The 18912-nt window shown below is 40.3% G+C and overlaps 1 protein-coding gene and 1 long non-coding RNA gene across 6 annotated transcripts; one reads left to right on the top strand and one right to left on the bottom strand.

Moving 5' to 3' along the window:
• Window positions 1–668: 668 nt before the first annotated feature.
• On the bottom strand, window positions 669–9740 carry PARP11 (poly(ADP-ribose) polymerase family member 11). Of its 5 annotated transcripts, none has more exons than XM_027449833.3 (8): window positions 9550–9740; window positions 6893–7021; window positions 6677–6797; window positions 5381–5456; window positions 3802–3874; window positions 3582–3712; window positions 1884–2035; window positions 669–1408 (listed from the first exon to the last, which is right to left on the bottom strand). In XM_027449833.3, the coding sequence occupies exons 1-8, from the start codon at window positions 9583–9585 to the stop codon at window positions 1095–1097; spliced, it is 1032 nt and encodes a 343-aa protein (XP_027305634.1). In that variant the 5' UTR covers window positions 9586–9740; the 3' UTR covers window positions 669–1094. The 5 variants fall into 5 exon arrangements, with proteins under 5 accessions (XP_027305634.1, XP_027305636.1, XP_027305635.1 ...); XM_027449835.3 differs by having other exon boundaries at window positions 9688–9730; XM_027449834.3 differs by lacking the exon at window positions 9550–9740 and adding an exon at window positions 9380–9541.
• A 78-nt stretch (window positions 9741–9818) lies between these two features.
• Window positions 9819–11882, top strand: LOC140003359 (uncharacterized). Its single transcript, XR_011811858.1, has 2 exons — window positions 9819–9975; window positions 11653–11882. It is a non-coding gene; the product is annotated as an uncharacterized lncRNA (long non-coding RNA).
• The last annotated feature ends 7030 nt before the right edge of the window (window positions 11883–18912 follow it).

Raw genomic sequence — 18912 nt, 5'->3', positions numbered from 1 at the left:
GAAGGTCAGTTCATACCTCTGATGAAATAAAAGAACAAATAAAAGTAATGGCATGTGTATTTGTTAGTTTCATGAAATGTGTATTCTATAGACTGCTGGTTAAGAATAAAAAGGAGTCAGTAATGCAGAAGCTCCCCACGATTTGCTATTTCACACAATATGGGAAACAGTGTGCCCTTGGCAGCTACCATATTAGTGAATCAAATGTGAATCATGTTTGGAACAGTAGGACCTAGAGAATTCAACTGCGATCAGAGATCATAGAATCATTTAGGCTAGAAGAGACCTCTGAGATCAAGTCCAACAATTAACCTAGCACTGCAAAGCCTACCACTAAACCACGTCTCTTAGCACCACATCTACACATCTAAATACCTCCTGGGCTGATGACTCAACTACTTCCCTGGGCAGCCTGTTCCAATGCTTCAAAACCCTTGAAATTTTTCCTAATATCCAACCTAAAACTAAAAGTTGAAATTGTAGTGCAATTTTAAAATCTAGCAAGTATATAGTTGAAGCTTACCTTCAAGTCAAACATAGCAGCTTTGGTGAACTGTAGGTCCTTTATCTGTTGTTTCCAGATGGATTCCTTTTGCAGGTTTAGAATTCAAACCAAGAGACCTCCAAATGCAAAGCAATGTGTACTATAGAACACAGACATACATACATATAGGAAAAGTCGCCTGAGTTTACATTTAAGTTCTACAGACAATCTTTATAAAAGGTTAGTTTCATCATATACATACTGTATAAGAAACATATTTCTACCACATGAATAAATACTTGTAATATATTTTTATACATACATCTTGTCTTTGAAAACTTACCAATGCACAATGTATCTAAGGCTCACTAAGCATTTCAGATTTGTAGTAGTTGCTACATCTGAAAAAGGCATTAGTAAAGTTTGTTTCACAGATCTTAACAGTTGGACAATCTCTCAAACTTTTAATAGCTTCCCTCCTCCATAAATATATGCTACCTTTTCTTTCACCTCCCTCCTTTCACGCTTCAAGTTTTTATATTGTCGTCTTTGCAAAAGGAACAAAAGTATCAAGAAGACAAACAAATATTCAGTTCAGCTCCTTTTGAACTTAACAAAATTCTATTAAGTACTCAGGGTAGATTTGGTTGGCATCAAAGATAACAAAGATCTTTGGGTTCCAGGTATTATCCACACAGCTGTCATACAAGTTCACAAAACTTCCATCTTTTGAAGGAGGTCTCATGTATTTTGAATCACCATTGATATAGTCACCAGTCAATACACGAGCAAGAAACATGACTTTATCTGGTCTATGTGGATGAGACTGCAGATTCACACCATGAATTTGAAAGGTGTTTCCATGATTGATGTCCTCTTTGCAGAAACGACTGGAATATGATGCATCTCTTGCAAAATAGGTCCCTTGCAAATTTTAAAAAAAAAGAAAAAAAAAGAAAAAAATAAGTATCTGATGACATTCTTGTTGTGGTAGCTTAACTGATTCAAGTAATGCATTGATATAGGTATCAGAATAACGAAATACATCTGTCTGTTTACGTTCAGCAGCAATCCCTTTTTTCCCTAAATTGTTAGAACTACAGTAACGTGAACAAATATTTAGCGTGAACATTTTTAATAGGGACACTAACCTCATTACCAACCTTGCTTTGCTGTTCAACTGTCCCCCACCCCAGCCCCCAGCTCTACCAGCCACTTGCACTGATTAAATTCTTTATTGTATCCTAACTTTCTTAATTACACTTGATGTAAAAGCAAAGCTATATTAAAGAGCTCCCTGAAAAGCAAAGAGTACAAAGAACATTCTATAGGGAACATGTAATAATGTTGAACTAACTGTTCAGATTGCCAAACTGCTGTGTGTGACAAAAATACTTACCTTTTCCATATACAGCAGCATGCATCCCATTTATTCTCCAGTCAAAATTATGAATACATATTGCTTCTACAAATTCATTACTGGTGCCATGAAATAACATGTGCTCATTAATAGTTGGGACACCTCTTTTCTTCTTCAGTTGAGCTTTTTTCCTAAAGAGAACACACAATACAGTATTATAAACATCCGCACAAACAAATCAAGTTCCTATGCTGAAAACAACGCAGGGAGAACAGACCTAAAACATTTCATAAATTCCACTTCTCCAAGTGTCTAGATGATTACAGCTTTTGAAAGAGATCAGAATTCTCAAGGTACATGTTTAGATATTGCACATCTGGATGTCATAGACTATTTTCAGAAGTAATCTAAGTTTAGGAAAAAAGGTATTTTAAAAAATTTATCAACTTTGTTCACGTGACATTAGTTTCAATATAGTCATTTCCTGAACATAGATTTTGAAAATAAAAAGCACTGTTCTCCTATTTTGTATTTTTTGTTCTCTTCATCAGCTTAAATAGTATGGTTGGAGGGATAGCAACGTTAGTGGATTATTAAGAGTAATTATCCTGGTAAAATAGCAAAAACCTTAAAAATAAAGTTACCTTACTGTTCAGGTAGAATTTCTTCAACATGATCATGGTTTTCTGAATTTATGGTTCATATACTTTCTAAAGAGCTACGTCTTGTGTTCTATCATTCTAGAATTTCGGTAGAAAAAAAACACTAAACTTTTATACTACAGATGAACCTGTATTACAGATTTTTTGGCAGAAAGCCATATAGCACCCACAATTAAAGAATAAACGTATTTTTCATCAACCTTTTTTCAAGCGACTTTCTATCAACTGCATTTTCCTAAGACCCCTGAAGAACTGGACTTTGGAGCCACATCTAAATCACTACGCTGTTCATAGCTATGATCCCTTGACTGTCCAGACAAGGATAATCTTAAGTGTATCATAGCTTTGTCCTTGTTTATGTACCTGAATTTTCTTCCCATAAAAAACACAGTGCCTGGGGAAAGAGAAGGCACATATTTAGGTTTATCAAATGAAGTAATCTGCTTATAAGTCTGCTTCAAGTCTGTAGTACAGACTTGAACTGTGGAAGCATTCTCAGGGCCTACAGTTTGGAGAATTGTCAGTTCTATCAACCAAGTCTAGGTAAAGAGACAGGCAGCAAAGATTCTTCATTGTATTAATGGCATTATATTTCAATTATTCCAGATTTATAAATAAATACATTTCACAGGATTGAAAACCTTGCAGTATTTAGCTTATTTAGCTTGAAAGATATGTTTATTTTGTTTTACTGTTCAAAAGTAATGTGTACTTCACAAACAACTGTGACAGCAAGATATTAAATACCAATTTATATGCAACTTCTTGGATTAGAACAATACTATAATATGATAAATTCCAGAAACATTTCAATGCATGTTTCATCTGTGCTACATTTATATCTAATGCATTTAAAGAAGCATTACAGTTCTGCACCTGTAGAAGTTAAGAGTCTTGAAAACCGAATTTTGAACATGATCAGAAGAACGACAGGTGAGCAAATAAAGAAAAAATGTTAAAACTAACACATTTTAATTAAATAATAATAAAAGCAACTAAACGTTTTCCTACCGAATGCCTTCGAGATTTGCTCTGTTAACAACTGTAAACCTGTTGGCTTTAAAAATAATCTCACCTGCAAAAAAACTCCCACAAGTCTAGATTTTGTATTCTCTTAATTTTTTTAATTCGGTGGGTATCCATTGTTTTTCCAAAGAGACCAGAAACTTCAATATATTCATTTGTTTTCTTTTGCAAAGGAATAAGCTGGGGAAAAAAAGAGGTTAACACATTTTCAATGTGAAGTATTATTTCATTATCACATGGTTTTGTCCAACTTGTCTACCAATTCTTACCTGATATGGCTCCTCAGGATTTACATTCTCCCAGTGTGAAGGAACAGGGATAGCTTCATTATCACAAATGAGGCTTCAAACAAACAAACAAAAAAGGGTAAAAACACATCACATCAAGGAAAAGAGTTATTTTCTTCCTCCAGTCAATCTCTTGCTTTATACAATACAGTATGAAAAAAAAAAAAAACTTCACAAAATCAAAACAAACCATGGTAATGAACAATCTTATTACACCATCTATCCAATAAAAGACAGAAATTTAAATCAAAAGAAACGGTCATAAAGGTCTGCAACATCTGGAGAGCAACACTGATTTAGAAATGTGAGAGTGTACAAAGAGCCCAAACGTTCCAAAGAATCAGGAAATAAAACTAGTCCAAACCTCTGAAAATCAAGCCCTTATTTGAAGTGTTTAAAATCATTGTGGTAGAAATACACACTTGAAAAGTTTGGTTGAATTTGTTCTCACGACATCAATAAAAATGTATTTTAGGCATCTACACCGCATACGTAGCGTCTTTTAAGCCTCAAAACAGGGACAAAATGAAGCAATTTGAAACTAAAGAATGGTGTCAGCATGTGAAAAGATAGTATTTTGATAAAGTATTGAATTCAATGATTTTGATAAAGTATTGAATTCAATAAACAAAAAGCGAAACTGAATTGCCTCATTATCAGATGTACACTTCTGGGAACATTCACTGAAAAACAGCTGATACTTCAAAAAAAAAAAAAAAAAGCCCTCTCCTGAATGTCAGTTTAAAAAGTTTGCTAAGAACATTTCTTACTAATTTCTTTTTGAAAGTATAATGAGACAACATTCAGAATTAAAATTATTTCTAAGTACTATTTTGGAAAAAAATAACCCACAATCCAGATGGTCAATTTTATCTGCAATAGTATCACTGCATATTTACCACTTATTGAATATCAGATTTACATCACCACAGCTTTACATCCAATCACTAATCAAAAAGTCAGAAACTTGCAATCTGAAACAATTAGACTCATAAAACAATCTTCTCATTAGGATGCAATTTCTGGTCATTTCAAATCATTTTAGAGTAAATGATTAAAACATGTAGGCAAGAAAATATATATATTTTTTTATTGTTACAATATTCCTTCTAAGTCATTTATGAAGTCATTGTTACAATGGAACAAACTACTCCACTTTTTGCTGCTGCTTCTCCAGTTCTCTAATCAGCAATTCTGATTCAACAGGTACATTCAACAGCAAGTGCCTCCAATAGCTAAAGTCAGACACAGATTTAAGAATTTTGCCAAAGGATATCAGTATGCAGTACGCCTTGCCTCTCTTACTACAAGTTCCTTACTTTCTAAAAAAAAAAAAAATATATATATATATACACATATATCAAAGAAATTAAAAAAAAAAGTCACTCTCCCTCTAAAATTTCTTTTCACTTGACTTGCTATCCCATTTTAGTCCAATTCTTACACTGTTTGATGCAAAAAGTAAATAAATATAAACAATACATATAAAACGTATTTTTGTTTAATATTACTTAAATCAGGACTAAAATCAAAATAAAGAGGCTTCATTTTATTTCCTTACCTGAAAGCACTGATAGAAAAGGGAGCTCGCTTTATTGGCCGTTCTTTAAGGGTAGTTAGGTTGGTTTGTTTCATCACTGAGAATAAAACAAGAGTTAGGATGAATGTTTCTGGGATTCATAGGGAATGCATATGAAGTATTTATATGTGTTTTTTGTTTTTGTTTTTGTTTTTTTTTTAACACTACTACATCAAACGTTGCTTTACAGCACGTATTTCAGCAATTAACAAATATGCATTTTAGATAAACTCAAAATACAGACCTCAGAATCTCTGCCATTTATGAGTTGACAAAACTTGCAAATACTATACAAACTAAATGCTTATTGTTAGAACACTGTTCTAATAGCCACTATTCAGACCCATTAAATCAATGGCTAAAGTTAGACTGACTTTAACACCACTAGAATGACTTAAGACTGTTCTTAATGTAAAATATCATGATCTACAAATGGTACAATAAAAAATGTCATTTAACATTTGCATTTATTGTTGCTTTTATTCCAGATGTGAAACTTCTTTTTCTTTAACAGACATTTCAACATAAATAAACATCAAACTCCTTGTACTGTTACATGCTACTTTATTCCAAGTACATCACTGTTTTACCCACTCCCTTCTATCTGTATTTGAAATACCGTTATTTTCTTCAATTTGGAAGAGGCTTCTATTTAAGCACACAACTGTTTCAGAACTTATTCAAAAGATAAATAATGTACTGATGAAAAAGCTAAAAAAGTCATTAGAACACATTTCTAAATAAAGAACACATTAATTAGATACATATATATTCAGTAATTTTCTGTACTTTACAAATATGACATACATAAGATCTACTACAGCCTACTATCAAATCCTTTTGGCTATCTCCTTGTTATTTCAACAACAGAATTGGCTTAAAATACATGCCAAATTAAAAAATCACTTTATTAAAAATATTTTGCAGAAAACTTCCTCCATATAATTGTTTATTATTCCTCTAAATGGGAGAGATTTTTCAAGCATACGAGCTCTGTTGTGTGTTTAAAAAAAAAAAAAAAAAAAATTTCACAGTCCCAATAAGGTAATCAATACTAACACGACTGACTCCTAGTAAATACAATGATCTACTTTATTCGTAAACTACACTAGAAAACGTAACAAGGCAGGGACCTCAAAAAATGCCTGTATACTTTCCCATAAAGACACTTCCTATCACAAGTGCAGTAGAGATGAGGACAATTATTTCCTCAATCAACAAATGAACTCATCTATCTGACACCTCTGTTATTTAAATTTACTTAATGAAGATACATACCTGAAAAATCTAGCACGTAGTTAAATTTTGCAGTAGTAAAAGAAAGAGAACCATGTGGATTTGTTCTGAAGCTCCTTTCAATATCTTCACTGCTAACTGAGCAATGACTGTTTGAATCAGTCTTCAAAATAAATGAAAAAGCACATTCAGACAAATTAAACAATAGGTAGTTTGACATACAGAAATCATAACTAATATAACTTCATATGTAGTTACCTGAAACATATGCCATTTACCACATTCAGCCAAATAAAACCAGCCCCACTGGGTATCAGAGGTATCCATCTCTTCAACTGAACCTTCCATCTTTTGAAAGAATTCTTCAGGTGTTCTTTGAAGCACTTCCTGAAACATTGACATACATAGTATCACAAAAAAGACTTTTCCCAGACCTTGTTATGCCTGAATATCTTTAGGAGCTGTCTGGGATTGTTCTTTCTTTTTTCAACAATAAAATCTTGAAAACTTTTAAAGTACTTGGCTCTACTACATACATGTAACCCAAGCAACTCTATAATTCTATGATATTACCTAATATGGCACCTCCCCACCAAACAGCAAAAATGCTAAAGGGACACGGGGGAATCTTTCAGAGAAAGAGGTATGACCTCCTCCCAAACAGGGTTAGCAATTCATCTTATCTAACTGCTTAATCATGACAGATGCTCTTCCCAAAAATTTCCTCAACTAAACTTTTTCTTTCAAGAAGCAGAACAATACACTTAGAACAAATAAGGCAAATAAAGTTCAGTTAATCTCCTAGATGTTTCAGATGTTTCCTGGATACTTCAACCCACAAAAAGGTAGAGAGGCCTGAAGAAGGCATATATGAGAAACCAGAAATAGGTAACAACTGGCCAGTACTACTGGGACAGGAGTTGAGCAGAAAACTTACCCTAGGGCTATTGTTCTGCCTTAATTTTTTAGAAACCTCTTCATGGCAACAGCTAGAGACCATATTTCAAAAAAGAAATGACCCCTTACCATCAAAAGCTCTAGAATATTATAAAGACATAAATGGAAAAAAAGCAGAATTTGTGATAGACCTATACAACATCTCTAAAATACAGAATTTGAGGGCAAACTTGCTTTAGTAGAAATGAGAGCCTGCAAGGCTAGCTACATATATAGCTGCCTCAAGTTCCAGCAAAATTAGACCAGAGGTACATCAGCTGCATGACAAAAATATTTTGCAAGAGTAAGAAAAATGTCTTCTGTTACAGAGGGCATCTACCAACAACTCTTCCATTCTTCACACCAATACAAAAACATAGAGCCTATATTCACTTGGTGTTAAAGCACAAGTGACCAAGATCTTTTGATGATAAACCTCCACCTTCAATTTGATTCTTCTGCTTACATTAGTATTTGGCCATTTTCTCTCCTACAGGTTGACATACAGTAGCCTACACTTTTTTTTTTTTTTTAAACAACTAAGAGGAAAGCAATTCAGGCTTTTTTTAGTAAACTTTAGTTTCCTTATGTTTCTACCAAAATGGCCAGACATCACAACTCCATGCCAATGCTAGTTCAGGGCTTTGAATCTGATCATTCAAATCAGTAATGGCTTTCAAACAAGTTACAAACAGAGAAGGCGTATTCATCTATGCCCTATCAACACATCTGTATGCCTTTGGGAGCAACACAACCTCCAGAATAATTTGTCAATGAGACAGTTATGCCCATAGCTTTTGAAGCTACAGTATGCCACAAAGTCCAAGCTAAACAGGTAGATTCCAGGATGGTATGTATGGTAGCATGGAAGAATGACACAAAGCCAAAAACACAACAAAAGAGCTGTTCTCAAAAGTGATACAAATTCAAAATGCTTGAAGAAAAACATTCAATTTACTGATGGATTTAAAAGCATATTCACACCACTTATAAGGAACAGGTAGTTTTTTGTCCAAAACCTCTGAATGTACACACAGCAAGCAGAAAAAACTCAGTGGGTTTTCTGGATGACAGGATGTCAAATATCAAAGACGCAGCAATGATAATTTTATCGGCAATGCTGTTGCTAACAGAAGTCCTCTCAACTCCCACTAATACTACTGCTTTTAACGGTCCCATACTGACCGGGAACGTTTTAAAGCCAACGCAATTACTTTTGACAGCAAAAACACCTTTCTAAAGAGAATGAATGCTCATTTGTGTGTTGTGCTATGACCACATACGTTTGTGGGTGTTTTTTAATTACTGTTAATGCATGGTCTCATTTACCTAGCTGCAATTTTAGACTTGAATAACCACGCTTTAAGGTGCATCCTGATGGGTTGCTTTCTTATACTATCCATTTGGTGGGCTGTGCTTTACTGCTGAAGGCTGTTTTGCCTATAAATAATGTTATCTAGGGCCCTGATGGGAACACAAGCAAGACTTGAAACAAGAGCTCAGGGCTGGAAAGGGGAAGTGCGAGGGAAAATGACGCTAGCATAAACACACAGAGGACAGAGCAGGTGATCTTCTCCACAGCGATACCAACACCCTTTACACCGTGGAGGACCACTGCTGCGGTCACCCCGCTTCACCAACTCCCTCCAGAGGCGACTCCTTGGTAGCTCAAGGACACGGGAGGCGGGGGCAGCAATCCAGCCACCGCCGCACCACCACCACTCGCGCCCCCCCCGGCCCCACAACCTGCCCGCCACGCTCCCCCCAAAGATGGTGGCCAGCGCCGCCACTTCCTCCTCCCCAACGTACCAACACCCTCACCGCCCCCCTCCCTCTCCTCCTTCCCTCTCTCTCTCTCTCTCAACGGCTGCCAGGGGCGGGGCGAGGCGGGGCAGGGCGGCGCGGGGAGCGGCGTGCGGAGGCAGCAGCAGGGCGGCAGGAGGGGCCGCTTCCCCCGTTCCCCACCCGCCCGCACTCACCGCATCCGCCGCCCACCCCGGGCTCGCTCCCCACATGTTGGCTGGGGGGCGGGGAGGGGCGCGTGAGCTGTGAGGGGGGAGAGGGAGGGGAAGGACAGGGAGGAAGCGAGCCGGGCGCCGCAGCTCGGGGGACGGCACCGTTCAAGGTCCGGGCGCTTCCGCTAGTGATGGCAGGGGAAAGGGGAGGGGCAGCGCTATAACGGCTCGTCACAGAGGGGGTGAGGCCTGGCATGCAAATTGACAGCGGGGGAGGCGGGGCTGGAGGAGGAGGAGGAGGAAGAGGAGGATGTGTTGTGCCCGAGGAAGAGCAGTGAGGGTGCACAGTGTGCCTCTGCCTCGGGCTGGATGGCTGCGTGGGGATCTGCTGACCTCCATGAGGAAGCTGTGTGACAGTCACCCCTCAGTCCTGTGGGTTTCAGCAGTCCTGTAAGCATCCTCCTGGGGTCATTTCTCTGTACCTCACACGTTTGTTCTTTTAATTACTGGCTGCATTGAAGGGTAGTCAATGGGCCTCCTCTCTACCAATGATTTGCACAGCCCATGGTTTTCCTCATGGGCCTCGTGAACCACTACGTGTATTTAGTTCTTTATACATAACATTTTAAATAATTCATACCATAATAGCACCAGGTCAGGCTGCAAAATTAACAGATTTATTGTTTTAACAGATTTATCTAGTGCAAATATCAATAAAAACTCCAGTCTGTTGGAGTTTGAATTCATCAAATAGACCTTCAGGGCTTAAAAAATGAGCACCCGGTGGGCAGCTTTACACTATAATTGAAATCTAGAAGCAGCAGCAGCCATAGGGAAGACTTCATTTTAAGAGTATGTAGTCATGAATGTAGCTTGTCCCAGCCTTTCATTGGAGAGACTCTAAGATGAGAGCTGCTGGCTAGAAAAGCAGGCAGTGACCAAACCATAGCTGCCTGCTAAATCAGGCTGCAGTCACTTGAGATTGAGCTGGAAACTTCCAGATAGGCCATCATCATAAAGTTATGCAAAGCCAGTGAAGTACATCCTGCTATGAAGGATCTTCATTGAGCAGCTGTTGTGGTTTAACCCTGGCAGTCATCCAAGCACCACGCAGCCACTCACTTACTTCCCTGTAATGGGGTGGGGAAGAGAATTGGAAAGGTAAAAGTTTGAGAACTAACAGGTTGAGATAAAAAGACATTTTGACAGGTAAAGCAAAAAGTGTGTACAGAAGCAAAGTAAGATTACTTCATTTACTATTTCCTATTGGCAGGCAAATGTTCAGATGTTTCCAGGAAAGCAAGGCTTCATCACGCAAAAGAGTTACTTTGGGAAGAAAATACCATAATTCCACTACCACAACCCCACCACCCTCTTCTTCTTTCACCCATTTTTTACTGCTATGATGTCATATGATATGGAATATCCCTTTGGTCAGTTGGTTCAGCTGTCTGGCTGTGTCTCCTCCTAGTCTCTTGTCCACTTCCAGCCTGCTCATTGATGGGGCAATATAAGAAACAGACAAGTCCTTGATGTTGTCTAAGCATTGTTCAGCAACAGCTGAAAATTCAGTGTGTTATCAACACTGTTTTGTTCACAAATCCAAAACGTAGCACTATAGAAGCTATGATAAAGAAAATTCACTCTATCCCAGCCAAAACCAGTACAAGGGAAAGCCAAACAAACAAACAAACAAAAAACACGTGGATTTAAAATGATGAGCTTCTCATATACTGAGGGAGTGTCATGCAGGATGAGTACAGATTCTGGCTGAGTTTACTTCACCTCTCAGTGCATAGGTAGAAAAGATTATTTTTCTGAGTTAAAAAGTAGAGCAGCATCCAGTGAATTGCTATGTGTATTTCACTACCATGAACATGATGCTTCAGGAATGAAGTGATTTTCCAGACGTAGGGACATCTTTTCCAGATGTGATATTCATGTTGACATAGTTCAACAGCCATAATGATTGTGGGGATGTATCCTGTCTGTGTGGCCTTGCTTTGTTAATCTGTACACAGATAGAAGTAAGGGAAGATTACCACCTTAGCTGTTGCAGAATGCATTTTTTTTTCCTTGAAAAGATGCTGTCAATTATTTTATGTCTAAAATATATACCTTTTCTAGGTATACAGACCTCTTCTAGGTTAACCATGTACAAGTGCAGCCCAGCATAATGACATCAAAGTCAGAGTCAAACAGCTGAAACACAGTGCGACAGAGCCAGGAAATGAGATAACATCAAGAACAGAGAGGCTGCCAGCACCAGCACAGTTTCTCAAGTATGATACAAACAGCTGAATGGGGCTGCTGCCTGTTTTAATGACTAAACTTTGCTTCTCAACCTGTTTCCCTTACAGTGTGTGTACTAGAGGTTTTCTGGGCTACAGTGTGCATATCATGTCTGCACTGAACTCCATTGTGGTGGTTTTACCTTGCTAGGCACCTGAACTCTACCACAACCACTCTCTCACTCCTCCTCCTCAGAAGAGGAGGGAAAGAAGAAAAGGAAAGAAACAACTCACAGGTTGAGAGAAGAATAAGTTAATTAAAGGAAAAATAATTATGAAGGAAAAAGTATTAATAATTAAGTAATTTAACTAAAGGGAAAAGGAAAAGAAGAAAAGGAAAAGCAAAACAACATAGCTGTTCTGGAGGACAGACATTTTCACAACAAGAGTCCACCCCTCCCCTCTTCTTCCTTTTTCCGCCTTTTATTGCTGTGTGACTTCATATGATATGGAATATCCCTTTGGTTGGTTTAGGTCAGCTGCCCTGGTGATGTCACTTCCTCGCCTCTTGCCCAGCCACAGCCTGCTGGCTCTGGGGGCTTAGAGGAAGTCCTGATGCTGTGCCAGTATTGCTCAGCAGTAGACACAACACTGGTAAAATACCAGTGTTGTTCTAGGTACAAGTGCAGAACGCAGCACTGTATGGGCCACTGCAGGGGAAGTTAACTCCATCCCAGACAGACACAATACATCCATCAACCTAAGATTTCAATACAAAGGTTAGTTCCATATACAGGGGGAAAAAGGCTTTCCTACAGCGCGGTGCACTACTGTTCATGGCAGTACCCTAGAAAAAGGATACAGTAATTACTAGCAACCTTGTTCAATGACCTGTCCAGCTCAACTTTTAGTGTTCTTGTAGGAAGTGGCCTCTGTGCAGCTTCTCTGTCTCTGCTCACAATGCTGAGCAAAGATTTTTCTGAGGAGAAAAAATCTTTTGTGTCCAATTAGACTGGGCAGCAGAAGCAACTGTCAATAGTTTCTTCCCAGCCTGGGGAATGAAGTAAGTGAGACTGAGATGACCAGAGAAAATCATACACTACAAACTGTGGGACTGGGAGCCTGTGGTTTCTGGGAAGTCGGGAAAGGAGCTCCATAAGAAGAAGCAAAATTACATCCCACGTCTACGTATGTCCTCATGGAATCTCTTTCCTCCAGCACTCAAGTGCCATAGAAGGGTGTACTGGGCCTGGCTGAGATGGAGTTAGTTAGTTAGAAGGTAGCTCAGACTGGCTGGTAGTTGGTCTGTTTGTGGGAAGTCTTGAATGATGCATTTACATTATTTATTTGTTGCTTTCTTTTCCCGTTTCTCTTTTCTTTGCTTATTCAACCATCTTTATCAACCCATGAGTTTTCTTCTCTTTTGCTATTCCTGTTGTTGTTTTTTTTCTTTCACTTTTGCTTTACCTGGGTGGGGGTACGTAAGTGACTGTGGTGCTTAGATTCCAGCTGGGGTAAACCCACCACAAAGTGAGAAAGAAAAATCTCCAAAGTCCCTCTGCTGTTCACACAGTCAGGCTTTCACACAGCTCTTACATGTTCCAGTACTCAAGTGTGTGCACGTACAGATGCATAGACCCTGTCAGCTATGGAGGATTCATGTCTTTTGAAACTGCATGTGACTTACTGTTCCCTGCCAGTCTACCACTGTCATATTTCACACTCTTTACCTACCTTGCCCCTATCCCCAACAAGATTTGTCCATTACTCTGTCACATATCTCTGCCTGTATTATGTGCTGCTGATGCCACAGGTAGCTTCCCTCCCTGGAAGGCCTTTTATCACAATACCCCCACTCCTCATGGTTGTTCCATCCTTCTTAAACTAACAGACAGAAACATCAGAATGGGAGAATACATAACTCTCAACTAACCTTTCCCCGAGAGTTACTTCTTATTTCCCTGTGTATTGGTACAAGTTACCTGGGGTGAAGGAAGCCAAGTAGCATCCAGAGGTTTATTAACTGGAAGTGGTAAGGCGACTAACAAGAAGCCACGTGACTCAGCTACATGTTTTCAGTACACTGTGGCAAGGTACACTGTGAGTCAGGTGATAAAGTGATGATCATAAACCTCCCATGCAAACAGGACCTATGTCCACAGCACAATCTTGTACTTGATAGGGGAAACTCTTTCTCCTCTGGAAGCTCAAGGGCAGCCTTGGCTTCAGTGACCATGAAATGATGGATGTCAAGAACCTTAAGACAGCAAGCTCACTATTCTAAACTAAGGAGAGCAGACTTTGGCCTCTTCAGGGATCTCCTTGGTGGAGTACTGTGGGACAAAGCCCTGGAGGGAAGACAGGCCCAGGAAAGCTAGTTAATATTCAAGAATAGCATCCTCCAAGCTCAGGAACAATGCATCCCAACAAAGAGAAAGCCAAGTAAAAGCACCAGGTGGTCTGTCTGGATGAACAAGGAGCTTCTGGACAAACTCAAACACAAGAAAGGAAGCACACAGAGGAAGGAAGCAAGGACAGGTTGCCTGGGAAGAATACAGAGAAATTGCCAAGCAGCCAGGAATGAGGTTAGGAAAGTGGCATTCCTTAGGGATCAACACTGGGACTGATGATGTTGACATCTTTGTCAGTGACATGGACAGTGAGATTGAGTGCGTCCTCAGCAAGCTTGCAGTTGACAGCAAGCTGTGTGGGGCAGTTGACATGCTGGAGGAAAGGGATGCCATCCAGAGAGAGACTGACAGGGTTGAGAGGTGGTTCCATGCAAACTTTTGGCAGTTCAGTGGGTGTACATGTATTACATGGCAAGACTTTGGTAGCAAGGGGGCTGCAGGGGGTGGCCTCTGTGAGAAGAGTTTGGAAGCATCCCCACATTAGATAAGAGTTGGATTTATCTGTCTCCAGAAGGGACCCACTGCTGGCCGGAGCCAACCCAGTAAGTGATGTTGGTTGTGCATCTGTGACAGCATATCTAAGTAAGGGGAAAAAAAATGTTGCACAGTAGCAGCTGGAAGAGAGGAGTGAGAAACGGCCCTGCAGTCATCATGGTGAGTGAAGAAGGAGATGAAAGAGGTGCTCCAGGTGCTACAGCAGAAGTTCCCCTGCAGCCTGTGGAGAGAATCATGGTGGAGCAGGCTGTCCCCCTAAAGCCTATGGTTTACCATGGCAGAGCAGACCTCCATGCTGCAGCCCGTGGAGGAGCCCACAGTGGAGCAGGTGGATGTAGCCTGGAGGAGGCCGTGACCTATGGTGAGTCCTCTCTGGAGTAGACTCCAGGATGGACCTGTACCTGTGGAGAGGTGCCCATGCAGGAGCAGATGATCTGGGGGAAGCTGCCACCCATGGGGGGCCATATTGGAGCAGTTTGATCCTGACAGATGGACCCTATGGTATGGACTCACGCTGGAGAAGTTCTTGAAGAACTGCAGTTTGTTGGAAGCCCATGTAAGATCAGTTTGGTTAGGACTACATCCCATGGGAAGGACCTGACATTGGAGCAGGGGCAGAGAGTAACCATGGAAGAATGGAAAAGACAAAATGACAGTAACCCTTATTCCCTGTTCCCATACACCGCTTGGGGGTGAGGAGGTAGAAGGAGTGGATGGGACAGGAAGATGTTTTTAGTTTGCTTTTATTTCTCATTGCTCTAGTCTGCTATGTATAGATAAAAAATTGCATTCATCTCCTTTATGCTGAATCTGTTTTGCCTGCAACAGCAATTGGTGAGCGATCTCCCAGTCCTTATCTCAACCCCTGAGTCCTTTCCATCATATCTTCTCCTCTGTTTCCTTTGAGGAGGGAAAGTGAGAGAGTGGTTGTAGTGGAGTTTAGCTGCCCAGCAGGGTAAAACTACCACAGTGAGGCCAAGTTCAATGTCTTGCACTAGAGTCAGGACAATCCCAAGCACAAATACAGCCTGGTTGGAGAATGGATTGAGAGCAGCTCTGAGGAGAAGGACCTGGGGGTGGTGCTTGATGAGAAGCTCAACATGAGCTGACAATGTGCGTTTGTAGACCAGAAAGCCAACTGTATCCTGGGCTGTATCTAAAGAGGAGTAGCCAGCAGGTCAAGGAAGGTGATTCTCGCCTCTACTCTGCTGTTGTGAGATCCCACCTAGAGTACTGTGTTCAGCTCTGGAGCCCCAACATAAGAAGGGCATGGACCTGTTGGAGTGAGTCCAGAAGAGGACCATGAAGATAATCAGAGGGCTAGAGCACTTCTCGTATGAAGACAGGCTGAGAGACTTAGAGTTGTTCAGCCTAGAGAAGAGAAGGCTCTGGGGAGAATTACAGCAGCTGTCCAATACCTAAAGAGGTCCTACAAGAAAGCTGGAGAGGGATTTTTTTGCAAGGGGGTGTGGTGACAGGACAAGGGGTAGTGGCTTTAAACTAAAACAGGGTAGATTTAGATCAGATATAAGGAAGAAATTCTTTAAGATGAGTTTGGTGAGGCACTGGAACAAGTTGCCCATAGAAGTTGTGGGTGCCCTATCCCTGCAAGTGTTTAAGGCCAGGCTGGATGGAGCTTTGAGCCACCTGATCTAGTAGAAGGTGTCCCTGCCCCAGAAAGGGCTTGGAAGTAGGATCTTTAAGGCCCTTTTCACCCCAAACCATTCTATAATTGTCTTGTCTTTTCCTTCTTTCCACTCCAGGAAATTATTAGTTTAATTGCATGCTCTTGCTTCTTTTCTTCATCTTCCTAGTTCGTAAATCTTCCATCTCTTTCTCCCATCTTCATGTTTTCACACACTCTATTCTTTCCATCTCTCTTCTGTCTTCTCCCCTCCATAGACTTCCTCACTTCCTTATTAGGACTTCTCTATTAGGACTTCATTATTAGGACTTCCTTAGACTTCTGTTATCCATTCCCTTATTCCAATTTTTTAACACCTTTCTTCCATGCCCTCTCACACCCATTTCCTGCCTGTTACCTATCTTTTTCTCTCATCTTTTTCTGTCCCTAAACACCTCCAGCCTATTACAGTATCAGGTCTCTCTGGAGAAACTGAACAGGATTTAGAATGGTTTACACAGAACCTTCTCTCAACTTACAGGTTTAATTTCCACCCACTCTGCAGCTGATCCTTTTTGAAAACATAGCATAGTTCTTCCCCAAATAAGGTTCCATTCTCAAGACTTTATTTACTGCCTGCACTAAGAACAAGATAAAGGCAACAGTGTGGCTCCTTCCTGGGCTGAACACAGAGATCCAATTCCAGGCCTTAACCTGAAGCAGAAGCAAACATCAGTGTCTCTCACCATATGTTTCTTAGAACTATACATCTCATCAGTGAATTCTGGTGTACAAGGACTCCGCTTTCTGTGCTGACCATGCAACTGGCTCTGATCAAGATATTCTCAATGAGGAAAATAAATCAAGGTCACACTGATTTTCAGAATCTTTGGTGTTTGCAGCATTTTCTTTATTGTTTATTATTTGTGGGTTTTTATTTATTTATTTATTATTATGCATTTTCTTCTTATTATGCAATTTTATTTATTGAAGTTCAAGTTACTGTAATATCACCTGTAGGCTGTGAAGAGTTCACAGGCCTTGAGAAAAGACTGTTCTCCAGGGGGTGAGCCCATGCTTTAACCCCAGTGTTCCTCAAAACAGGAGGAGCACATGTCAAGTCTCTCTGGGAATACCTTGTAGGAAGTACCTTTCCTACTGCCAGATACAAAGGGTCTCTCTGAAAGCCTTTGCCAGTGAACATTTGAACAAACTGTGCCTATATTGCACAGGGCCTGCCAGGATGCAACCTCAAATACTGAGGGAAGCATCTGATGTCATTGCAACATTACTCTCAGGTGTTTTGGAAAGCCATAGAAGTCACAGGTTCCTGAGGGCTGAAGAAAGCATATCTCACACCCATCATCAAGAAGGGCAAGGAAGAGGATCCAAGGAACAGCAGACCAATATGCCTAACATTGATCTTGGGAAAGGTCATGGAACAAACTCTCCCATGAACCATAAATATTTCTGAAGTTATTCAGGTGATTGGTAGTTGTCCACATGGATTTGCAAAGGGCACATCATACTTGACCAGCCTTCTGCAGTGAGATAATTTGCTTGGTAAATGAAGGAGGAGCAGTAGATGTTTATCTTGACTTTAGTAAGGCTTCTGACACGGTCTCCCATAACATCCTCAAGCTGATGAAACACTAGCTAGATAAATGCAGTGAGGTGGAGTGAAAACTGGCTGAACTGCTGAGCTCAAGGTTTGTGACCAGTGGCACAAGGGTCATGCATCTGATTAAGGGATTAGAGCATCTGACATGTAAAGAGAAGGGATTAGAGCATCTGACATGTAAAGAGAGGCTGAGAAAGCTGGGATTGTTTAGCTGTAAGAACAGAAAGTTTGCAAGGGTAAAAGACACCAATTTGTATAAATACCTGATGGTGGGGACAGAATAAAGAAGACAGAAGTAGACTCTTAGTAGCATCTATTGAAAGTACAAGAGGTGATGGGCACAAGTGAAAATACAGGAAATTCCAGTTAAACATAAGAAAAACTTAACATTACCCTTGCCTTACATATGATCAAGAACTGGAACAGATTGCCCAGGGAGATGTGCAGTCTTCATCCTTGGAACTATTCGAAATCTTACTGGACAAGGCTTCTGCTTTGAGAAATGAAGTTGGACAAGTTGATTTCCAGAGATCTCTTCTAACCTCAGTAATTCTGTGAAAACTGCTCTGTGCATCCTTGAAACTACCCCCGAATTCTTCCCTTTCTTTTGCTGTCCCTGTCCTTTACATGAGTACTAAGGAGTCGGTGTTCCAGAGTTGGTATTATCACATCCTGCAGCCCAACTTTCTCTTTGGTATTTCCACATAATAAGGACTGCAGCCTCTCCACTGCTTGCCAGCTTCCCTTGTTGTAGCAGGCTTTGGTGCCTTTGCTCTTGGTTCCATTTGTGCAGTGGGATGTGCTCAAGGTACCTTAGAGTGTCACCTAGTGATTCCCCTTCCAAGGGTCTTGTCAGAACCTCTAGCACAAATCAGTGCACATAAAGCACTTATTTACACACCCCTTCACTGTCCCTACTCAATGGACTCATTTAGAAACAGCTTTCTCCTGACGAGACCCCTCTAAGCTACACCACAAGTCCACCTCCCCCAAGATCCTGTTTTG

Source organism: Anas platyrhynchos, chromosome 1 (genome assembly GCF_047663525.1).
Source record: "Anas platyrhynchos isolate ZD024472 breed Pekin duck chromosome 1, IASCAAS_PekinDuck_T2T, whole genome shotgun sequence".
NCBI lineage: Eukaryota > Metazoa > Chordata > Aves > Anseriformes > Anatidae > Anas > Anas platyrhynchos.
Note: the sequence above shows the minus strand (reverse complement) of the source record. Positions and strands in the feature narration are given on the sequence as shown.